The sequence below is a fragment of the Ostrea edulis genome, chromosome 8, assembly GCF_947568905.1.
Source record: "Ostrea edulis chromosome 8, xbOstEdul1.1, whole genome shotgun sequence".
Lineage (NCBI taxonomy): Eukaryota > Metazoa > Mollusca > Bivalvia > Ostreida > Ostreidae > Ostrea > Ostrea edulis.
Window position 1 is genome coordinate 10,910,349 of NC_079171.1, and position 25,323 is coordinate 10,935,671.

At 35.8% G+C, this 25,323-nt stretch overlaps 1 protein-coding gene across 7 annotated transcripts; it reads right to left on the minus strand.

Moving 5' to 3' along the window:
* Window positions 1-1,456: 1,456 nt before the first annotated feature.
* On the minus strand, window positions 1,457-24,445 carry LOC125661084 (uncharacterized). Of its 7 annotated transcripts, none has more exons than XM_056146793.1 (8): window positions 24,331-24,445; window positions 19,020-19,153; window positions 14,498-14,566; window positions 11,939-12,734; window positions 9,998-10,716; window positions 9,792-9,867; window positions 8,991-9,047; window positions 1,457-4,975 (listed from the first exon to the last, which is right to left on the minus strand). In XM_056146793.1, the coding sequence occupies exons 2-8, from the start codon at window positions 19,116-19,118 to the stop codon at window positions 4,419-4,421; spliced, it is 2,373 nt and encodes a 790-aa protein (XP_056002768.1). In that variant the 5' UTR covers window positions 19,119-19,153; window positions 24,331-24,445; the 3' UTR covers window positions 1,457-4,418. The 7 variants fall into 7 exon arrangements, with proteins under 7 accessions (XP_056002768.1, XP_056002767.1, XP_056002766.1 ...); XM_056146792.1 differs by having other exon boundaries at window positions 8,991-9,044; window positions 14,465-14,566; XM_056146791.1 differs by having other exon boundaries at window positions 14,465-14,566.
* Window positions 24,446-25,323: the final 878 nt, after the last annotated feature.

Here is a 25,323-nt window from a genome sequence, read left to right on the forward strand (position 1 = left end):
TTTCATGCAAGTAAAAATATACAAAGAGGGTGTTGCACCGAAGTGGGAATTTTCCCTAATCGGAGCTCCGTACCAGCACTCGTGGCGTAGAACTGACCTTCCTTCATATTTACCTGAAGGATTCCCCAGTACTAGGGGCAAGCCTAATACATTTTATGTGTCAATACATTATACATGTAGTCTAAAGATAATTTTTGAAATCGTGAAAATGAAATTGTCTTCTTTTTTTTCTTCTGAATATCAAATACAATGTATACGGTTACATGTTACATGTACGAGTGTATCACATATTTAATATTCTATACTACTACAGTGCAAAAGCTCTTATACTCGTATGTATCGTTTTCTACAACCAACTATACACAAAACAAACAAGAGGTACTGTGAGCAATGCTCACCAAGAATACCCCCAGCTTACCCCAATCTCCCAAAGGGTGTTGTTAATATGTATAAATTACCGCTTTCCTGAGTGTAAACATATGGTAAGCCTTTGTAGAAGAAAATGGAAGATATAGTCCGAACACAAATCCATGGCTTAAACCTATAATTTTGACCTTGAGATCAAAGGTCAAGGTCATAAAAAGGTCATGAATGTACATGACACATAGTCTCATGGTGATACACCCATGTCTTATGACTATGTCAAAACCCTGTAATTAATTTGGTATGCCTATGTCAAAGAACAAAGAAGTCATGGCCCTGACACGAATCCATTGTAAAAACCTTTAATGTTGACCTTGATGTCAAGGTCATATGGAGGTCATGAAGGTACATGACACATCGTTTCATGGAGATACACTCATGTGTCAAATATGGTACATGTATGCCTATGTCAAAGAACAAAGAAGTTATGGCCCGGACACGAATCCATTGTAAAAAAAAAAAAACCTTTTTACACAGTTTTTACTCTTTAATTTTGACCTTGAGGTCAAGGTCATGAAGGTACTCGACACATCGTCTCATGGTGATCCACCTGTGTGCCAAATATGGTATGCCTAAGTCAAAGAACAAAGGAGTTATGGCCCGGACACGAATATGCACAGACAGACGGACGGACAGAGTGATTCCTATATACCCCCCCCCCCCCCCTTGAACTTCGTTCGGGGGTATAAATATGGGAAGTTTAATACGCATTAATAAAGTTCAGCATTATTCAAAGTACATGCACTTCAGCCTAGTTGACCTGTAAAAATTAATTCAACATAGCAATTTGCTACTGGAATTAATATAGACTCAAACTGTTTAACGGTTATTTACCTTGTTTGGCCTTAACGTTTTTCTTCCAAAGCATTGCGAAGTTCAAAACAGTTTTTCGTAAAAGACACCATGCCTTTGTCAACAACTTTCATTCAGAAAAAAGAACAGTTCTCGTTAGCAGCCTTGACTATTAAAACACAGGTATTGCATGCTGTATTCCGCGTGTGTGTTGAGAGTCCTACTCACAAACTAAACAGTGTCCAAGTTGACAGTTTATTTCAAACTCGGTACATGGTAATAAACAGAGATTTGACATGAAACATTTATAAAAACTAGAAGTTTTAAGGGAAACAAAATCTGAATATGAACAACAACAAAAATGTGTGTACGTAAGGGAGTCGAACTCTGTCGTTTTGAAAATTGAATCATCTTTAATAATAAGAGTCGACGATCTTATCCACTGAACCACGCAGTAGACCATACATTACTGTGGAAAATTAACGTATATGTGAAGTTGAAAATAATACCATGAAGCCGTTTCGATTGTTTTAAATTTCCAAAAAAAAAAAAAAAAAAAAAAAAAAAATGCCCTGTGAAACAAAATTTCAAAGCGACAGTTTTTTTTTAGAGGAAAACTCGAAGACCATGTTCATTCTAAATTTATTTTGTTTCACGGAGGCAGTTTTTTGAAATTCGGGGATACCCCTTCATTTTAATGCTAAAAATCATATAAATCGTTTATTGCTCGATTTAAAATTGAAATATTTTGGCTAATTTTGTCAATACAGGTCTTTTAAACTTATTTTCAAAAATTATTGAATCAAGACATACTTTCCAATATACATTTATTGCACGATAGTGAGGAAGATATGAATATTTATTCACCCAAGAAAAATCTTATTCCCTGAGGGTGAATAAATATTCATATCTCCCGAACAGTCATGCAATAAATTGTTTATTATAACGAAACAAAGCAAGACTACAAAAAATAAATTTGAAATTGGAGTCCGCTCAACTATACACTGTATGTAGCTGAGATTGCCTTAACAATAACACCGCGCTGTCAATGTATTAGGAGGTACAAACAACGAATTAGAGTGATATGATAACCGGTTTTTGTTTTCCATTCACAATGGATGCTGATTTACTTGCTTGCTTTTTCTACCAACCAAAACCAAGCTATTTTTAAAAATGTATATCAGAGACCCGCATATTGTGTGCCTTACGAACTATCAAAGTACAATAACTCGAACTTATTGTGAGGTCACAATAAACTTCGTTTACCTTGACGTTGAATATATGGAAATGCACGAGGCTGTGTGTTTGTTGTTGCCTGCATCATTCGGAACACTCGGGCTTGTTCATTTAACTGGACACGAAAGTGAAACGAGATATCCAAAGGGGAAAAGAGTACCAATTCATTTCCCATAGACCTCAATGTTAACCTTTGGCCCTCTCACTAATTAACTATATCGATTTTAAACAAATGACCGCAAACATTTCAAAGTTCATTCCAAGTGTTGATAAAAAATGACAAAAAATATATAGGGTCCCGTGCCTTTTATAGGTCATATTTGTACTTTTTTACAACACATAGCAATCTGCAGTAAATTACACACTTCATTTTAAGCACACCCCTACCATGATAATTTCCCCAGTCATTTCTCGATTTTGTGCGATAATTTTTCATCCTGACAATTAATTTGAACCTCTATAATATTTCTTTCAATTCCAAATAATTTCACTCTTGATATTAGCCAATCACGCAACACCTAGACATTTATGGGTAAACTCCGTCCGGGTTACGCATACGGGGGTTTGGTACTCTCATTCCAAAGGGGTGGAACACGATGTTTCCTTGCAGGGCAAACACGACGATCACGTGACCTCGGCCAATCAGATTGTTTTACTTTTTATGAGGTATAATACTTGGTTTTATCATATATTTGAATAACTTAAATTTTTCAATCTTTCATGCAACACCTTTAGGGAAATTAACACGAGACGTGTCACACCTTCAATAGTATAACCACGTGTCATTGATAAGATCAGATCATATCACAATATATCACGATATGAAATTTCCACACAATACCCAGAGTTGCCAATCTCCTTCAACCTTTTGTAATTTTTTAGTTTTGACTTATCGATTTGAATGTTATCCAATTTACCAATGGAAGGCACCTTTCAAATCATTGTGTGTTACATGTATCATTTTTAATTTCACAAAGTCATAGTCATTCCCGAAAATAAATGTACAATTTCATTTCCCTGCTCATAAATACACACACACACACACACATATATATATATATATATATATATATACACAAAGTCATAGTCATTCCCGAGAATAAATGTACAATTTCATTTCCCTGCTCATAAATATACACACACACATATATATATACACACAAAGTCATAGTCATTCCCGAGAATAAATGTACAATTTCATTTCCCTGCTCATAAATATACACACACACATATATATATATACACACAGTCATAGTCATTCCCGAGAATAAATGTACAATTTCATTTCCCTGCTCATAAATATACACACACACATATATATATATATACACAAAGTCATAGTCATTCCCGAGAATAAATGTACAATTTCATTTCCCTGCTCATAAATATACACACACACATATATATATATATACACAAAGTCATAGTCATTCCCGAGAATAAATGTACAATTTCATTTCCCTGCTCATAAATATACACACACACATATATATATACACACAAAGTCATAGTCATTCCCGAGAATAAATGTACAATTTCATTTCCCTGCTCATAAATATATACACACACACACATATATATACACACACAAAGTTCCGACAACTGTGAATGCAAGGTAAAATAATAATACAACGCATTAAAGTGACCAAAGACACGAACAACCAGATTGTCAAATTTTCAGGAGGATCTGTCTCTTCTTCAAGACAAACAAAAAGAATTATATAATGTGACCAATATTAACAAAACAACAAAAACTACATATAAATACACCTCTACTACAACTACACTAAATCTACAGACGTATTTACACCGCAGACTACAATTTTTTTTTTGGTTTTAAGCTTACCAACCGATGCCATAAGGGTGCTCCATTGAATATTTCGAGCAAAGTTCATTGAGGCTCTCCGAAATAGTGAAACGTTTTGTAAAGCAAGAACAAAATTGTGTAGTCCTCGTATATTTCATCATCACAGTCTGGTCCATTCTTTGTTAAGAAGGTCAATCACATGAGCTTGATCGGCATAGTGTAAGGCAATGCAACATTGCTGTCTAGTTACTCGCCTCTTTTCTTTGACTTTCTTGAGGGTTTGGAGTATCCGATCTTTAATGTACGGAAAGTTACATTCTACCTGGTCAATATGTTTTTGTTGAAGTCCAAGAAAACGCACTACGTGTACGTATTCACGAGCCATGTTATTACACATCACGATAAAGTCTTTACTGTCAACAACTTCTGTTGGTCCCACTATTTCTTCACTATGGTGAAAACTGGCACCTATAGAAAAGGAATCCATTTCATCAACTAAATCCTCCCTCTCCATTTGTCCAAGAACCTCTTTTATTTTCTCCTTGTGATTGATGTCTGGATTCTTGCATTTCCAAACATACATTATTCTGAAATAATTTTCTGGGATATACTTGTTGTTCCACGTTTCTGTTGAATCTCCCAAAAGTAAGATACTGAATTGACAAAGATCAGGTCCAGGAAGCTTACGTGAAAGGGAATCAAACACCATCTCTAGATCTGAAAAGCCAAAAAAAAAAAAAAAAAAAAAAAAATTAATAATAATGAGCAAGCACTCCGCAAAAAGGGGCATTACCTCGCAATGTAGGCAATCAGTAAATTTTTCGATGAAGTCCAATTGTGATCTTGGCCTTTGAACACAAAATTCAACAAGTTATTCCACCCTTGATAACAAATTTAAATTAAATTAAAATTATATGTGAAGTAACGAATCATGATCAAACTCACAATTCCTATAATTTAAAAGAACAACATTTTAGAGGAAAATAAACATGGACCCCTGGACACACCAGAGGTGGGATCAGGTGCCTAGGAGGCGTAAGCATCCCCTGTCGACCGGTCACACACGCTGTGAGCCCTATATCTTGCTCAGGTAAAAGGAGTAATCCGCAGTCAAAACCAATACCCCGGTAGTTAAAGAACGGCCTAACAATTCGAATGAAACACATCATACATCATTCAACCTAATGACAGGTTGTATTTGTAAATTGGATCGCTATAATCATAAATGACCATTGTAGATTGCAAAATCCTGAATTTAAGCATTAGTGTTTAAATCCCTGAAACTTCAACTTATTTTTCAGTAGTTTGCCTCTATTGAAAAATTGAACACACACAAAACATTCTCTTCCGTGTCGAATCAGTAGAGAAACATAAATACCATATTCAGGTGATAGTGGATATATTGCTACATAAATATGGGAAGTTGACAATGGAGAAAATGAAGTTATCACGTTTGTGATAAAGTTCAGTAGTTAGTTTGGCGTTATCATCTACCGGTATGTTCAACTAAAACTGTCCTAACAGAACGAATACTCCCTCCATGGAGTCAGAACCTCGACCATGGGGATCATGAAATTAACGATTTTGGTAGAAACCTTACTGGTCTACATCACTATGCACTTAGTTTTTCTTACACGTGCACAGCGGTTTAAGAGATGAGTTTTGAAAATTTGTCAAATTTTGGCAGTTTTGGTCACTCCCCTAAGAACTTTGGGGAGCAGGAACCCTGAAATTTACAATGTATGCACCCCTTGTCCCAAAGATCCTTCATACTAAATTTGAAAAAAAAAAAATTGGAATCGTAGATATCAAACAGTTAACAAGAACTGTTTGTAAAACATGTACATGCCCACCATACTGCAAAATTGAAAAGGGTTATACACATGCATCATTAAATTGATAGTAGTGCCAAACTATTTCAAAATGTTGAGCAGACAATATCTTCCTATGTGGATTGACCATGTGACCTAACAAGAGGCCCATGGGCCACATCGCTCACCTGAGTCACCTTGATCCATATCTGAAGACTTTCCATATATATTTGCATATAAAACCTTAGTCCCTATTATGGGCCAAACTACCCTTTGCAAACTTGAATCTACACTATGTCAGAAAGCTTTCATGTAAATGTCAACTTCTTGGCCCAATGGTTCTTGAGAAGAAGATTTTTACAGCTTTTTCCTATATTTGTATGTAAAACTTTGACACCCCCCCCCCCCCCCACACACACTTGTGGCCCCATCCTACCCCCCGAGGGCCATGATTTGAACAAACTTGAATCTGCACTATGTCAGAAAGTTTTCTTGTAAATATCAGCTTTTCTGACTCAGTGGTTATTGAGAAAAAGATTTTAACTATATATTTGTATGTAAAACTTTGATCCCCCTTGTGGCCCCATCCTACCCCCGGGGGCCAAAATTTGAACAAACTTGAATCTGCACTATGTCAAAGTTTTCATGTAAAAATCAGCTTTTCTGGCGCAGTGGTTCTTGAGAAGAAGTTTTTCCCTATATATTTGTATGTAAAACTTTGATCCCCCGTTGTGGCCCCATCCTACCCCCGGGGGCCATGATTTGAACAAACTTGAATCTGCAATATGTCAGGAAGCTTTCAGGTAAATTTCAGCTCTTCTGGTCCAGTGGTTCTTGAGAAGAAGATTTTTAAATGACCCCACCCTATTTTTGCATTTTTGTGATTATCTCCCCTTTGAAAGGGACATGGCCCTTCATTTGAACAAACTTGAAAGCCCTTCACCCAAGGATGCTTTTGGCCATGGTTGTTTGAACTTGGCCCAGTGGTTCTGGAGAAGAAGTCTAAAATGTGAAAAGTTTACAGACAGACGGACTGACAGACAGACAGATAGACAGACAGACGATGGACAAAAAGCGATCAGAAAAGCTCACTTGAACCTTCGGTTCAGGTGAGCTAAAAATGAATAGGTGTCACCTACACCTTATGCTGTACCAGTGTACCAAGTTTGGTGTCAATCAAGCAAATGATTCTTAAAATATAGGAGACAATATATTACTATGTTCACAGGCTGTCCAGCACCCTTGGACAAAAAATAAGGGCAAATTTTAGGGGTAAAATTTAAAAAAATTAGGGCTAAATTAGGGCTAAAATTAGGAATTTTTAACCAAATTGCGGAAGTTTTAATTATTTAAAAGGACTTACCTTGTCAAATTTGACAATAAAGAAACTCACATGACACACAAATAAGATGCAAGTACAGGAAGGGCGTATTCCAGTGTTCCATGGTCTCATCTATTATTGGCTATAACCTAAAATCTCAACTCTTTATCACAAAGTCACAACCAATAAACAAGCTTGACACATGGATCCACAGGTCAACTGCCTTTCACTGCATCAGCATTATCTGAATAAGAACTGCAATCTACGTTAATAACACACATTTTGTATGAATGCATTTTGATTTTTCAAGACTGATAAAAAAGTAGGAATTGACATGAAAAATAAGGGCTTTTTTAGGATTTCCCTTTGAATTTTACATTTTTTTAAGAATTTTAGCAAAACTGAAAAAAATTAGGAATTTTAGGGCCGCTCGACAGCCTGTGTTCAGTTTAACCCTTGACCTTTGACAAGGTAACTTCAAAATCAATAGAGGTCATCTACTACTCAAGATGTACCAGTGTACCAAGTCTGATGCCTGTCAAGCAAGGGATCTCAAAATATTGAGCAAACAGTATATTCCTATGTCCAGTTTGACCCTTGACCTTTTACCAGGTGACCTCAAAATCAATAGGGGTCATTTTCTGCTAAAGATGTACCTGTGTAACAAGTTTGATGTATGTCTGTCAAGCAAAGGGTTCTCAAGATATTATAATTTACAATTTTAGTAGAGATCTTCTTGCTCAACATTACTATGCATTTAGTTTTTCGTAAAGGTATGTGATTGTAGCCCAGTAGAGAAGATTTTTGAAAATTGGTCAATATTTGGCAGTTTTGACCTTTCTGGCCCCACCCCTACCCCTGAGATCATCAAATTACAATTTTGGTAAAGGGTTACCTGCTCATAATAAATATCCATTTAGTTTCAATTTAGTATCAGTAGCATCAAAGAAGGTGCTTTTAAACAATTTGAACAAGTTTGAATCTGCATTACATGGATATTAATATGAGTAGAATCATGACCCAGTTATTCTTGAGAAGATTTATGCTATACATCACAATAAAAAAAATGATCCCCTATAGTGGTCCAACTCTCTCTCCATGGGCCATGATTTGAATAAACTTTAATCTACATTATGTCAGGAAGCATTCATAAAAAATTCAATTTATCTGGTGTAGTGGTTCTTAAGATTGATTGATTGAATATTCTTTAACATCCCTCTCAAGAATATTTCACTCATATGGACACGTCACCACTGCCGGTGAAGGGCTGCAAAATTCAGGCCTATGCTTGGCGCTTATGGCCATTGAGCAGGGAGGGATTTTTATCGTGCCGTTTGGCACGGGACCTTGGACTTTGCAATCTTTAGCAAGGGACCTTCCCATTTACCTACCTTTTATGGCAAGCAACTTGAAGCAAGGGGTGCCGAGGACCTATTCTAACCCGGATCCCCACGGGAAGACTTTTTTATCCTAAAGGTTGATGATAATAGTACCGGTAAATATGCGATAGGATTTTTGTCTTTTGAGGCTGATTTGCGAGCTCAATTAACCTTGGGTTTTAAAGTAACAGTTTTCAACAGATTTATCATTTGTTTTGTACCGTTGTCCCTTACAGCAGTTCCAGATCTACTTTCAGTCATGCTGCAATCTTCTTCTGCTAAAAGAAAAAAATATACATTGTACGACGAAATTTGATTGGCTAACAAGCCGGGTGTAAATTTCTGTCCGTAAACCCTGTTGAAGCTAAGAGTAAATAAAATGACGTCACAATACACTCTCTTAATACCAGTTATATGCAATGATCAAAATGATGTGGCCATGATATATGATGAGAAATGATGATACTTTGAGAAAGTATTTATAATGTGTTGATACACCATAGATAACCATAATGTTGTGATGCTTGGGCCTGGTTGCCATGGAAACCAAGTGTCAATTGGCCATACTTGTATTTTCTATCTAAACTAATGGAATGTTTAAAAATATCCCTTTTAAACACCTCAAATATAGGATATGGGCATTAATAAACACGGCCATAGAGACAGAATTAGAAATCGTATCTAAAAGTATATATTAAATTTTGCAGGGTACATAATTCTAAAGGATTACATTGTTGTGAGTCATTATGCTAAAGAACTCTATGTCCAATACTGAAGCTGCATGTTTTACAGAGTACAAGTGTAATGTATGCACACAAATGTCTTTGTTCTTTCCACATAAAAATATGGCTATATGAAAAAAATATATAATTTGTATTTCTAATGATTTATTTTTCTGTTGGTAAATGTTCAAAATGTTCCAACTTAATATTTTGGCACTACAATGTGAGAACTAAATTTCAGGATCTAAATTATTTAGTCAAAATTTTAGTGTAATGTGTAATAGATGTTTCCATCCTTACCTTCATTGATTTGTGACTGCCTGTTATCTCCATTGTTTGATTGGTCTTCAGTTGACAAAGAGGACACAGCTGATGTCTATTACGAAAAAAAAATATAAACATGACTCACATGTTGCAATGCATTTGGTAGCAACTTTTTCTGCAGTCAAGTCATTCAAAATCTGGTACTATTTAAGAAATATATTCAAACTGAAATGACCACATACCTGTAAAGAAGACAATGAATTTTCAAGTGTACTTGAAAAATATTTGTTCTCATTCTCATGGTATAGGCATTTAAACATAGCTCTCTTTCTGTCCTCGAACCTTCTTCTAGCAGTTTCCCCTAGTTCTTTCAAACTCTTTTCCAGGTGTTCCTTTTGGTTTTTAATGTTGTAATAATCAATTGGTTTTACAGTGGTTAATCCAACTGGAGTTTCATAACTTTCTGGAGGCATAGTCTGAATTGGTCGTCTACAATCTTGTTTGTGTTCCAGTGCAAGATTTGAATACTTGTTCTTGTGTTCTTGGCGAGTAGTTGCACCATTGAGTGTCGTTTGACCCATTCCTTCATCATTGAAAAAAGTTGATAAACGATCCTCAGTAAATTCTACTGTGAGGTAGAATAAGACAAAAATGGCTCTGTTGTAAATTTCTTTTACTGATCGCACTACATCAGCTGGAAACTCTTCACTATCATAGAGTTTGACCATAGTTCCACGATTATCTCCTATAAGGCCTTGGAACCAATTTTTAAAGCTTTCAACATCGGTGTAGTTGGAATTTGAATACACTATAACAAAATGAATCAGGTCTTCAGGTTGCAAAAGCTCTCCACTGCTCTTTTTTGGATAAAACGGGTCCACTTCACGTACTTCTTTCACTGTTCTTAAATTACATATGTTAGATTCGGTACTGCTAGTGTTGATTGTCGGTAAAGTTGCACCTAAACAATGAATGAAATAGAAGAGGTAGACATTACAAAGAATCATAAGCACAATCTGTATATAGAACATGTAGAACATGAATAGATATTGAACCTAGAGGATATATCCTGATCAGGGTGTAGTTTATTATAGGATTAAACATTCTTTTTGAAGAGTTTATCGATGTGTAAACTCTGGACGTTTTACTCACAAACGGAATAAAAGTGCTTTTGGCTAGACCTGACCTTACATCCACTAGCCCTGGCTAACTTTCCAGAAAAAAATCTGATAGTTTTTCCATATTTGAATACTTAATTCAAATGACAAATTTTAAGTTTGAACTAAACCGTTTTCAATTTTTAAAAAAATCTTCAGTCTTGTCATTCAATTTGATGCTTTTATTTTCAAACACATTTTCTGTTTCTTTAAATTTTATCCGGCACGAAAATTCTTTAGTACATTTAGAATAAAATGACCTCAACCAGTTTTTTTGAATTTCTATTTCATAAGCCTGATTTGTTTCTTCCCAACCTTTTCCTTTTTTCTCTTTCTTGGGACACCTTTTGCTTTCATTGAGGACGAGAAGTCGTATTTGAATATAGACATTCCCACTCATATGTAAACACCGAAAAATTGCTGTTTACAACGTAATTTATTAATTTGATAAACACTTTCTTATATTCAAATCAATTAAAATGAACTGTTTTTTTAAAAATGAAAATGAATTCAATGATTAAAATCTATTTATCCAAAACATAACTTTACACACATTAACATTGTGTAGATGTCGTAGAACATCACTTCCGACCGCGACTTATTAGAACTAAAAATAGAGATTATGTCATCATGCTGTTCAAAATTGTTCGCAAACTCTTTACAGTTATTTCAACACGACCAGTCGGACTAGTAAATCGACAATTTACCCGACTGGACCTATCATTTAGTAGACTTGGTCGGTCGGACATGCCTTAGTGTCAAACCCTGAGTATCCCCTTCCTTGTCGTAACAGGCGACTAAATGGGGCGGTCTTTCGGATGAGACCGCAAAAAGCAAGGTATCGTGTCACAGCAGGTGTGGCACGATAAAGATCCCTCTCTGCTCAAAGGTCGCAAGCGCCGAGCACAGGCCAAAATTTTACAGCCCTTCAGTCTTTGATTCTGGGGACATAAAAATAATTGGATGAACAAACATGGTGATTCCATCATTTTCTCCAAACTTTGTTTACAGGAAACATAATCTTACCATCTATATCCTTTATTTTTCTCTCTGCATCTGCCAATTTCATACGTCCAAATGTAAGCCCCTCTAGTGCCTCTCGAATGTTTTTGGAAACTTTATTTTCAAGCAACAGATACTCAATTCTAAACTCGAGTTCTCCTCCAGACAAATTGTGTTTTCTCAGAAAGACATGTTTAAGTAAAGTTCTCCCAAGATCCATCAAATCCGAAGCTTGTGAGCTTGTGCTGTTTTTTGTCAAACCAAAGTCACCATATTTGATAGTGTGGTCGTTGGGGCTTTTGAAGAATATGTTATCTCCTTTGATATCCCAGTGTGCTAAATTGCAACTGTGTATGAAATCCAATCCTGATATGGCTTGAAGCAGAAGTCCTTTTCTAAATTCATCATCGTCATATTTATCTTGATGATGGGGTGACCTGTACAAAGTCCCTCCATCACAGATTTCCATTTCAATACAAAGATAGTGATATGGACTATAAGTAAATTCCCTGTGACTATAAAAGGTAACCACATATGGGCATCTTGATTGTTCATACTGTTCAGACCGTCCACAGATATTGATATTTTGCACAATTTCATTTAAAGTGGTCGATGAGCAAAGCTTTTCATCTTCACATATGATTTTTAGGGCCAAAGTCTCCATTTCCTTGCCACGATACTTTGTTGTTGCTTTATACACTCTTCCATAGTCTCCTCCTCCAAGTTTTGCTTTAATTTCATACCTATCTTGAAAATCTACCTTTGTTAATAAGAGGTCAACTTTGCTATCAAGAGTATCGTCTGATTTGTTCTTGTTGATCTGAAAATATACATGCACATTAAAAGAACTTCACATCATAGTGATCCTGTGAGCTATCACTTTGCATGCTTATCAATCATTTGCATTAATTGCAACATGCTCATCGTAAGACTGTACCTTTGGCGTTCATTTTAAGATTTATAACATTATACGCTCAAACTGGCAACGTTTGTAACAACAAGAGGTACTGTGAGCAATGCTCACTAAGAATACCCCCCACTTACCCAAATCTCCCAAAGGGTGTTGTTAATAGGTATAAATTACCTCTTTCCTGAGTGTAAAAATATGGTATGCCTTTGTAGAAGAAAATGGAAGATATAGTCCAAACACAAATCCATGGTATAAACCTACAATTTTGACCTTGAGATCAAAGGTCAAGGTCATAAAGAGGTCACGAATGTACATGACACAGAGTCTCATGGTGATACACCCATGTCTTATGGTATGACTATGTCAAAACCCTATAATCAATTTTGACCTTGAGGTCAAAGTTCAAGGTCATATAGAGGTCATGAAGGTACCCGACACATCGTCTCATGGTGATACACTCATGTGTCAAATATGGTATGCCTATGTCAAAGAACAAATAAGTTATGGCCCGGACACGAATCCATTGTAAAAAACCTTTAATTTTGACCTTGAGATCAAGGTCATATAGAGGTCATGAAGGTACTCGACACATTGTCTCATGGTGATCCACCTGTGTGCCTAATATGGTATGTCTATGTCAAAGAACAAAGAAGTTTTGGCCCGGACACATATATGCAGACAGACAGACGGACGGACGGACGGACAGAGTGATTCCTATATAACCCCCTGAACTTCGTTCGGGGGGTATAATTACAAAGATGATACTTAATGGTTTTTTGAATGGATCGAGTGAGTGGTTGGAAACGCTTAACAGCATAGTTGTATTAGTCTATAACTGTTGTTGAGGGACATAGTAATCATATGAATATTTGTTCATACATAAATCCAAACTATTGTGGTCCTGCTCTGGTCCAAGGGATTATCTTTTGTAAAAAGAACAAGATACAATTGTGAACATAAAATCTCTCTTGTTTACATGTACATTGAAGTGAGTTTGGTCTGTTTTAGGAAAGTTAACTATATGCCTAGTATACTGTGTAGCTAATCAGAGACTGTACCTCATTCAATAAAGTAGACCAAATACATAGCTCCCTTGATATATTGCTACACCCCCCCCCCCCCCCCCACATCGTTATAAAGCCACCCCCACTTATTGCCAATTATCATTATAACGTTATGAATAAAACTTTTCATCACCTTCTTTCAATAAAAAGGGGCCTCCGTGGCTGAGTGGTTAGAGCATCGCGCTCGAAATCACATGGCCTCTCACGTTTTGAATCACGATTCGAATCCCGCTCGCGCCGGTAAGTGAGAAAGTTTCCCAGTTTACTTTCGGAAGGTCGGTCAGGTCTCTTCCCAGGTACATTGTATCTTGGTTCTTTCTTCCACCAATAAAAACTGGGCGACACCAGATAACTGGGAAATTCTTGAGTGTGGCGGAAAACATCAATGAATCAATCTTTCAATAATTTAAAAGTGCACCAACACAATGATTCTACACCAAATTAATTGTCCAGTTACCAGTCAGACAGGATTTTGCCATATCGTCTTAATCAAAGGCCACAGTGACTTAATGTTGAAGAAAAAGAAATTATATCTATATGACCCATAATTTCAAAATTTATAGTATATTAACTTACTTTAGACGGTCTGAAGGACAGTAAAGAAAGTACCGGATTAACTAAGTACATCATTTGTCTCCATATCCATCCAGTCCATGTTCGTGAGACTTCCATGGCCCCCTAACAGTAAAAAAAAACCCATAAGTCTCGGCTCAATCCCCACATTATACACATATATGCTACACTCTGTACATGCAAATACAAAGTTTTATCCTTTACTGTTTCAAAGTTCTAAGGATCATGGGGGCCTCCATGACCGAGTGGTTAGAGCATCGCACTCAAAATCACACAACCTCTCACCTCTGTTTGGTGCGGGTTCGAATCCCGCTCGCGTCAGTAAGTGAGAAAGTTTCCCAGTTTACTTTCAGAGGGTACATTGTATCTGGGTTCTCTATTCCACCAACAAGAGGCCCATGGGCCACATCGCTCACCCGAGTCACCTTGGCCCATAGCTGAAGACTTTCCATATATATTTGCATTTTAAAACTTTAGTCCCTATTGTGGCCCCAACCTATCCCTGGAGGCCATGATTATAACAAACTTGAATCTGCACTATGTCAGAAAGTTTTCATGTAAATGTCAACTTCTTTGGCCCAATGGTTCTTGAGAAGAAGATTTTTAAAGATTTTTCCTACATATTTGTATGTAAAAACCATCATCCCCTATTGTGACCCGAACCTACCCCTGGGGGCCATACATTGAACAAACTTGAATCTGCACTATGTCAGGAAGCTTTCATGTAAATTTCAGCTTTTCTGGCCTATTTAGTTCTTGAGAAGAAGATTTTTAAATGGCCCACCCTATTTTTGCATTTCTGTAAATATATCCCCTTTGAAAGTGACATGGCCCTTCATTTGGAAAGAAAACTTGAAAGCCCTTCACCTAAGGATGAAATTGGCCCAGTGGTTCCAGAAAAGAAGTCGAAAATGTAAAAAGTTTACAGACGAACGGACGGATGACGGACAACAGGCGATCAGAAAAGCTCACTTGAGCTTTCAGCTCAGGTGAGCTACTAAAACCTGGGCGCCACCAGATAACTGAAAAATTGTTGAGTGTGGCGGAAAACAGCAAAACAATCAACCTATGGATCACATGTCTCTCTTGAGCAACAAAGTCAGGGTTTGGTATTTACTATTTTTTAGCAATAGACCAGTCGGGCTACTTCAAATGATTTTTACTAGACCTGAACTTACACCTACTAGCCATGATCAACTTTCCAGAAAAAATGTTTCTCCATATCTAAATACTCTAAAACCTAAATGGCAAACATTAACTTTGAGCTAAAACATATTTTAATAATCGTCTCATAAAATATCTTTACTCTCATCATTGATGCTTTTATAATAACAATTGTTGGGTATGCCCTTTTAAGGTACAAAGATGACGAACAGTGATGACAAAATTCCAGTGCATTATATCTGTATCAACAATCAGAACAAAAGGCCCATGAGCCACATCGCTCATCTGAGTCACCTTGGCCCATATCTGAAGACTTTCCAATATTTGCATGTTACACCTTAGTCCCTATTGTGACCCAACCCTATCTTTGGTGGCCATGATTTTTACAAAGTTGAATCTGCACTATCATGACTATGTCAGAAAACTTTCATGTAAATGTCAATTTCTTTGGCCCAATGGTTCTTGAGAAGATTTTTATAGATTTTCCTACATATATTTGTATGTAAATCATGAACCCCTATTGTGATCCCAACTTATCCCCGGGGGACATGATTTGAGCAAACTTGAATTTGCACTATGTCAGGATCATGTAAATCTTAGCTCTTCTGGCTCAGTTATTCTTGAAAGAAGATTTTTAAAGATTCTATGTAAAACTTTGATCCCCTATTGTGGCCCCAACCTACCCATGGGGGTCATTATTTGAACAACCTTGAATCTGCACTATGTTAGGTAGCTTTTATGTAAATCTCAGCTCTTCTGGCTCAGAGGTTCTTGAGAAGATTTTAAAAAGATTTTCCCTATATATATTTCTATATAAAACTTTGATCCCCTATTGTGGCCCCAACCTACCCCCTGGGGCCATGATTTTAACAAACTTGAATCAGCAATATGTCAGGAAGCTTTCATGTAAATTTCAGTTCTTCTAGGCCCAGTGGTTCTTGAGAAGAATATTTTTAAATGACCCCACTCTATTTTTGCATTTTTGTGATTATGTCCCCTTTGAAGGGGGTATGGCCCTTCATTTGAACAAACTTAAAAGCCCTTCACACAAGTATGCTTTTGGCCAAGTTTGGTTATATTTGGCCCAGTGGTTCTGGAGAAGAAGTGGAAAATGTAAGAGGTTTACAGCCAGACAGACAACGGACAACAGGCAATCAGAAAAGCTCACTTAAGTGGGCTAAGAATGAACTTCTAATCCAGAATTTGGTATTTGCCAATATTGAGAAGAATAGACACAACCTTTTAGTTTATAAGAATGTAGAAAACTGTTTGTAATTAACTGAATATATTCTAATAGACATACGATAGATGCTATCATATGTATTATGAAAAGGATTTCATACAACAGTTCATAATTATCTTCTTAGATGGGCATATAAAAATTTGATTAGATCAAACACATCGAGCTTGACCTAGTGCATTTATTTAACATGTATCAGAGGGAGCGACTGAAAACATCCACGATCTGAGAAATAAATATAAATAAAATACTGAAACTTAAACAGTTTAAACTTGGGAGTTCATTGGCATCTTACTATAAAGCAATTTGGACACATTTTGTTTTTAAAATTGTGACTGTGAATCATCTAAATCCAATCTTTACTTTAAGGTAATTTTACTGTTTGTTCTATAAAATGTTTTATATTGAAAATATTGAATTGTGGCGCAAGTATTGCAATTACAGTCTACTCCGGATAGAATGAAATTCAGGGGACTGACCTGAATTGTTCATTAAAACCAAAGTTCAATATAACTAACGCTGAACTACACAAATATTACTAGGCCACTATTAAAAAAATGTTTGTTGGGCGTTTGCCTACCCTACCCCTTTGATGATGGGTAGTTAGGTAGGCTGTTTTTTGGGGGTAATGTCAGATTATTTTTTTTTTTCGTGCATTAAATATTGTTCTCCCACATACATCAGTGCTGCTGGAATTTTTTGTACATCGTCTACATATATCTGTATATTTTGTTTCTGTATTATATCTCTTCATTAGCTAAGTTCTTTGTCATTAATTAAATATGCTTTTAACTGTACATATGTGCCAGCCTTATCATATTCAGCTCTATCATATTTATATATCTGCTTTTGTATATAACATCACTATTCATCAGTACACCACTTTGCACCACTTTATAAATAAAAATTAGTTTTGCTTTGCACTTTTGTTTTGTTCTGTGTATGCACCCTTTAGTTCTTAGTCATCCTCTGCTTTATGCTAGTAGGCATGCAGTGTTATATATTCCATTGAACATGTCTGACACATGGAACTAGTGTGATAACTGTTTTATGTAGATTTGTAAGTTTTAAATGAAATATATAAGTACTGCTCAGTAACATAAAAGCATGATGAGTGGATTTTATTTCAAAGTTTTTCTTGGGTATAAAATGTAAAGTAGCAGTCTAAAACATTGAAAACAATATGGATTTTGTATCTTTTTTCAAATTCTAAGAAAAGCTTTGAAATAAATGTTAGATGCATTTCTGCATGAACTATTAACCAGGCATTGCAAGCATCGTGTAACCTGGGGGTTCCAACTAGCATAGAATCTGTTATAATGGGTTAGTTTAAGAAAATAAATTTAACAGATATGTACTTTGACATGTGCTCTATGTTGTGTATACGTTCGTCAGCCGCAGTTGAATCCGAGTCAAACTCAAGCAGTCTATTGGCTTTGCCTCGTTCCTTTGAGTTTTTAAACTATATTTACGCATAAAGTTGCGTACAATTTTGTCCTCTTCAGGTCGGACATTTTGAAACAAACCATCAAGGAAGCGCTTGAAGCGAAGCAAGGTGACTGTCAAACGCTTTACTGACTCGGATGGCTAAAACCCGGCTCGAACTCGGTTCTGTTCCGCACCGGACAATACCCCCCCCCCCAAAAAAAACATCGCTGTTGGACCGATAATTTTTTTGGGGTCGGCGACCTTTTGAGAGGGTCGGGCGGCTAACGCCCAACAATTTTTTAATAGTGGCCCTACCGGGGGATTTATTTAAGCTTCAATATAACAGATAGTTTAATATAAAAGTGGAGTGGACTGTATGTATTGTGTCATTTCAGCTCTTAACGGACAGACAGACGGACAAATAACAGGCAAAAGGCAATCAGAAAAGCTGATACTTGAAGTGACCTAAAAAGTTGTGACAGATGGAGATAGATAGCAAACTAGTAGTCTCCATTGGATTCAATATGGGACTTATAAATTTGATTATACTTTCATGTAAAATACTTGAATCTGACTGGTCGAGAAGCATTCGAAGAACATAGTGTTACCCTCTGTGAACAGAAAGCACACGCCTCGGTTGACAATGGTCTTCATGGGGTGAAAATTGTCAATGTTACCCTTAATTAACTACAAACAATATCTATATGATAATGATAGGCTCCTTACAGACTTGGATTTATCTCCATCTCTTCCTGGACTCTCTGAGGGCGGATCTGGTAATCCCTTCAAAAGTTCATCAAACGGTGGCGAATTGGAGTTTTCCATGTGTATTCAAAGAGACTCTGTTTTTCCTTTTTGTTCTGTGCCAATTAAAACAAAACATTGAGTCATAAATGTATTTAATGCATACTTACAGTATGTGGGAAATCAGTCGCTCTTCAGTTTGAATCAATTTCAGCTTACATTTGATGTGAATCGTTCGATTGATTGATTGATTGTTTGATGTTTTCCGCCACACTCAACAATTTTTCTGTCATCTGGAGGTGCCCAGTTTTTATTTGTGGAAGAGAGAACCCAGATATGATGTACCTGGGAAGACACCACCAACCTTCCGAAAGTAAACTGGGAAACTTTCTCACTTACTGGCACGAGCGGGATTTGAATCCACACCAACAGAGGTGAGAGGCCGTGTGATTTTTAGCGCGATGCTCTAACCACTCGGCCACAGAGGCCCTTCTGAATCGTTCGAAAACTTACATAAATCAATCCATGAACAAGAAACATTGGTGTAAGCACCAAATTTATGGGGCGGAAAGATTTTGGGAAGAGCAAGAAATAAATATTTCAAGAAAAGGTGTTTCAAAGAATCCCTTTGTTTAAAAGCACGAGAAAATTACAATGCGAGGGCTACAAAATTTTAAAGAAATTTCGAATAAATCCGGTGATGAACGAACAAAGTGAAAAGATCCCACTGAGTCATAAATCGGTGGGATACGACATTTTTTAAAAACATGAATAAATTAGTGTTCTGTGATAATGACACGTGTATTTAAGCTTCCTGAAACATTAAAAAAAATATATGAGAGACGCCATAGATTGGAGAGAAATATTTATTCGAGGTTTGACTTTCCTCCATTGTGAGGTCAATAGTTGGAGCGAAAAATTTTCACACAGAGAGGAAAAATGGATAATATTAGCATTGTAAGACACAAAGAAACTGTCGATATGTTTATAATTTTGTCAATGTATTAATTGTTGTTTAAACAATACTCTTTTGAAATGTTTCTCTCTGTCTGACATGTTGGGAAATTTTCATACGCCAAATTCCCAATGAAGACTCTTATTAATCACCTTAAAATATATTTAGTAAGATATTTAAAGAAAAACTATCATACACCAATAAATCGGCAAATATCAATATCGGACATGGCGTATAAAAATTTCCCAATTATTTAATAGATGGTTGTTATTTATTCTTTAGGGTGTAAAAGTAGTCCCACAAATTTTACAAAGAAAACGCATTTCCAGTTTTTGCATGTTTTCGCCTCGTTTATGTTTAAAACACATATAACCTTTGAGTATTGTGCCCTGTTGATAATCCCAAGACACGTACCCTTATTTCTGGTTAATATAGTAAACGCCTTTTTATCCCCCTTTCCCTCGGGACATCGCAGTTAATTAAGATATTAATAAAGAACCGGACTGAGATGAAATTCAGGTAAGGGCTGGCATTTATTATCAATATTTATAACACTGATAATAATATCACTTCGTTACAAACTCAAAATAATCTAATAACAATGTTCATAGAAGTTAAATGTAATGTAATTCATATATATATATAATATCGTGGAAGGATCAACAAAAGTGATATTGCATAGGGGTTGTTAACAGTAAGTCAATCAAGCATGTAAAGTATGTATAATTTAATTATATTGTTCAGTTCTTGCTACATGGAACCCTCTAAAGAGCTATAATCTTAATAAGATTTATCATTTGATATTATACATTTTGCTAAATCTTTATTTGAAATATGTATGAACCCTTTGCAGTAAATCTCAGTCTGTGTACACAATTTTACATTTGGAAAAATTGTGTCATTGTATTAGAAACCTGTAGATGGTTTATGAGCAGTCTACATCCAATAAAATAACTTGAAAATCAGCAAGCACATTGCTCACACATTTTAATTTTCAATATTAGTGGGGGGAAACTTCGACACCCAATCCAATAACTTTAAAGAATTTGACCATTCAATTTCAATGCTCATAATTTTATACCTAATATAAATTATAATACTTTATATATCAGTTATAATTAAATTTCCGTACTAAACGTGCACTTCAAAACATTTACCTAGCTATTCATAAAACGGGTTCAAAATTCTTTTGTTATGATATCAAACAATATCTAAGCAAAATCAATGTAGCGCTGGCTCGTACTGCGAGCTCTAATGACTAGAGCGCGGGAAATAATCCGAGCTAAATCTCAACCTCTAACAAGAATTTTTTTTTGACGCCAATCCCAGAAGTCCCTCGTACAAAATGGCGGATGGTTCGATTCGTAAAATAATAATTTAAAAAATCTTTGAGTATTACAAACCTCTCTTATTTGAAAGGAAAGGATGACAATCAAATTCTTCCCCCTTTCTTTTTCTTTTTAAAATATTGTCTAAAGAAATGTAAACAGTCACGTCACAACTACCAGGCTACGTCACAACACGCTCGTTGCATTTCCCGCTAAACTGGTTCCTACATTGGCGAGAAGAGCAAGACAGTGATCAGTTTTCCTTGTTTTCAATATAAATTTTTTGAAAATGTATTCAGATATGCTGCGCTCGCCCCAACGGTCACACCGTAATCATATTATAATTAGGCATGCTACCAGGCAGTATTTGGATCTCCTGTGATACAAATATATGGTAAAGAAAGATTTATGGTATACTTGCAGCGAACTTCATGTTTGTTCGCCACAAGTTCACTGCTACCGGCGAATGGCTGCAAACTAGTGTTTAAGCGTTTGGTGAACAAAATAGTTAGCCGCTAGTTTACTGTAAGTTTGCCGCAAGGTTGCCGCAGACTGTATAGTTTGGTAAGGGCAATTTCCATACACCAAAGTCACAATGAAGAGTCTTGGTGATCATCTTAAAACACACTTAGTAAGATATTTGAAGAAAAACCAACGTATAACGATTAATCGGCGAATATCAATATCGGACATATGTCCCGGACTACATAATTTACACCCACCCTTATTATTTTTCAATTTTCAAGAAAATTATACACTTATAAGTCATGATGATAAATAACAACCTTTTCAAGTAAAGTGACTTTTCTTAAATTATCAAACAGTGAGTTACTCGTTTGCATTCAGTCAAGACCATGGTTTTGGTTTTCCTTTTTTTTCTTCAAAGTTTGTAGGATGGTCACTTTTCCGCCTTTAGAGACTTTCTTCCGAAGTATATACCTATGCAAGCAGAAATATTAAATGCCATTGTCTTTAGACAGAGGATTAATGAAAAATTACATGCATGGGCCTCCGTACAAAAATATACTCTATAACTTAACATCAATATAGATCAAGAGATTGATCTATTGGCTACAATTGTTTTTTAATAACCTGGAAGTACAGGCATGCAGGGCTTTCAAAAGTAGCCGGTAGCCGGCGGATTTCCGCCGCCTATAGTAACATTAGGTGCCGGCTACTTTAGTGACAAAAATGTATGTCCAATGGAAAAAAACTTTTATAAAACTCTAAACATCTTGCAAACTTTAGTAGACTCAGAAATCGCGGCCGTATCAACCAGGATGTAAAAACGTGTTTACTTGCGCTAAATTTAGTTCAGGTAAATACCGGCACCTGATTGGTCGTCTGTTGGTGTAGAAAATAATACGTCAATTGCAATAGTCGGAAAGCCTCGGATTTACCCAATTCGTGACAACACAGACGAGAAGTTCCGAAAGATAACAACAAGTCCTGAACGTAAAAATCAATGATGTTGACGGAATGAGGAGAACAAATACCCTGTTCAGTTTCGGCTTTAAAAAGGCCAGAAGTGAAAGTGATACGTGATATCAATCAACAATTTTAAAGCGAAAACAGAATTTAATCAGGAAAGATTTCAGACTTGCTATTCTTTTTAATTTGCAAATGCCCATGTGGTATTAAATAAAATCGAAAGTAGAATTTTTCAGCACAAATTCGCTATGTTACCAACAAATCTGTAGCTGTTAACTTGAATTTGTGGAAAAATAAAATTATAGGTCATATAAATGTTACTTATTAATTTGTAATAAAGATTGTTTGGGTTTTATTTAAAAAAAAATATTGGGGTGAGCAAAACATGCAGTTTAGTTCATTTCAACAATACTCTCTGCATGTAGAAACTTTCTTACAAAACAATTCAGTCCTATAAACTTTCAGTACAAATGTAGAAATAAAAGTGAAAGTTTCTGTTCAAGCAAAGACACTTAAAAATTAATTGATACAGCATTGCAAAAAATAATTACATGTAGTTATTTTGATGCACTTTATTTTTCATTTTGCATCAAAATTAGTACTTTGCAATGTTGAATTTTTTAAGTCTTTGCATGAACAGAAAATTTCACATATGAAACAATAGATTCATGGCAAAAGTAAAAATTTCAGGCAAAAAAACGACAATTTCAAAGCAGCATTTAAGTGCCAGGAAACTGCCAGAATGCAGGATTTTGCGTCATTTACCCCAGAGCTTCTGGGGGCCTTGAGCGGCCGCCAGACCCCCAGCCGTAAGGGCACCGAGCATTGGATTGCCTTCTACTTTTTCATTTCAGCCTCCTACTTTTAAATTTGTTGAAAGCCCTGGGCATGACACTCAGTATGATTATAGAGGGCGAAGCCCTCTCACGGCCCGAAGGGCCGTGAGAGCGGAGCTCTCCCTATAGGTAACACATATATACATGTTTAAAAGGAAAATATAGGAAAATAATGAAAAATTAAACCATACCTATGGAACTTGAAAAGTTTGGTACCAATGGCGTCGATTCGAATATTAGCGCGTGGACATGTATTCCTCCATTTTGAATCTCGTCTACCCTAGTTCACGTCGTTCTGAGATGTTACACATAAAATCCGTAAAAGCATGTAAATCTTATTTTCTTAATCATATATAATCACTCCACGATTAACGCCATGTTTTTTGTTGTGGTTCAAACGCTTTGTTTGTAAATTTGCTAAATAACGACGCTGAATATGACGTCACAATGTACTGTTTACATCAATTGCGTTATATTTCCCGCGTTCAATATACAGGTGGATCAAATGTCCAAAAATTAGGATGCTTTGATACAGCTCCGTCCGCGTGCTAACTTCGGGTTGTTTTTGTCCTGTTTTGGATATAGATACTAATGTCAAAACTTTTTTGCTTCGCCCTCAAACACGGTCACGCCGTAAAACATATTAAAAAGTCAATAGTTAACACGTATAAACCAAGCATGTCAAACTGATTCGCTCCGCGGAGCGAATAACATGATTATGCCGTTCTTACAAAATCACTCACCTTTGATCTGATCCTGATCCCTTCTTAGAAGTTTTACTTTCACATGATCTACCCATCCATCAGCGTTGATGACTAGATGGTTCCGCTGAAAAGCAGGTGACCCACGAGTTACTTGCCCCTGATCATAGATAGAAAGATAAGTCGTACGTCGAATAATATTTCGTAAAGAAATGTGTTTACGATGAAGAAGGCAAAGAAAATTTTTGGGATTTTTTACTTATTAAGATTACTAATTAAACCCTAATTAGCTCAATTATTAAGAATGTAAGAAATAAATAAAGCAATGAACGCAATATGGAGAGAAATACGATTTGATAGAAAGTATACAGAATATTATTTCAATTCAATTCAATTATTTTATTGATTCAATAAGCATGTTGGCATACAATCATGTTGCACAATATGAAATATATAATGACAATAAACTAATTACTAACAGTTCATTTACATATATGTAAATACAAGTATATATTTGATATGTACCTGTGATATTAGACTATGTATGCAATTTAGTATTGCATATTACATAAATTAAATGTAGTTATAGCACTCTACTTTTGGTGCGCAATTCAAAACATTCATGTAAAAATTCACAAAACCTTCTAGCATGAACTACATTGACAGGATTGCATAGTACTTTACAATGGTTTTCCTTTGATATATCATCGTCTGAATTGTAGATGTTCAAAGGGTAATATTTCTTTCTTATATCTTTATACATGAAGCAGTCATATAAAAAATGTAACTCATCTTCAACAGTAGTTTTACAAAACTGACAAAAACGACATTCTTTTGGAATACATGGTTTTGAATATCTACCAGTTTCAATTTCTAAAGGGTGGGCAGATATTCTTAGTTTTGTTAATCTAGAGCGTACTACTTTCGCAATTGGAAATTTCAAATAGTCTTGTAATTCATAGTTCTTTCTAATTTTACTGTAAAATAGCAATTTTCCACATTAACATAATTAATCAAATCCTAATTCTCTCAGAT

Coding starts and splice junctions, on each gene's coding strand:
- LOC125661084 (XM_056146791.1), bottom strand. CDS start 19,118: ATGGAAAACTCCAATTCGCCACCGTTTGATGAACTTTTGAAGGGATTA. Junction 12,735..14,464: donor TGTCCTTCAGACCGTCTAAA/GTAAGTTAATAT, acceptor GTATATTTTCAG/ATCAACAAGAACAAATCAGA. Junction 9,048..9,791: donor GCAGTCACAAATCAATGAAG/GTAAGGATGGAA, acceptor TTTTTCTTTTAG/CAGAAGAAGATTGCAGCATG.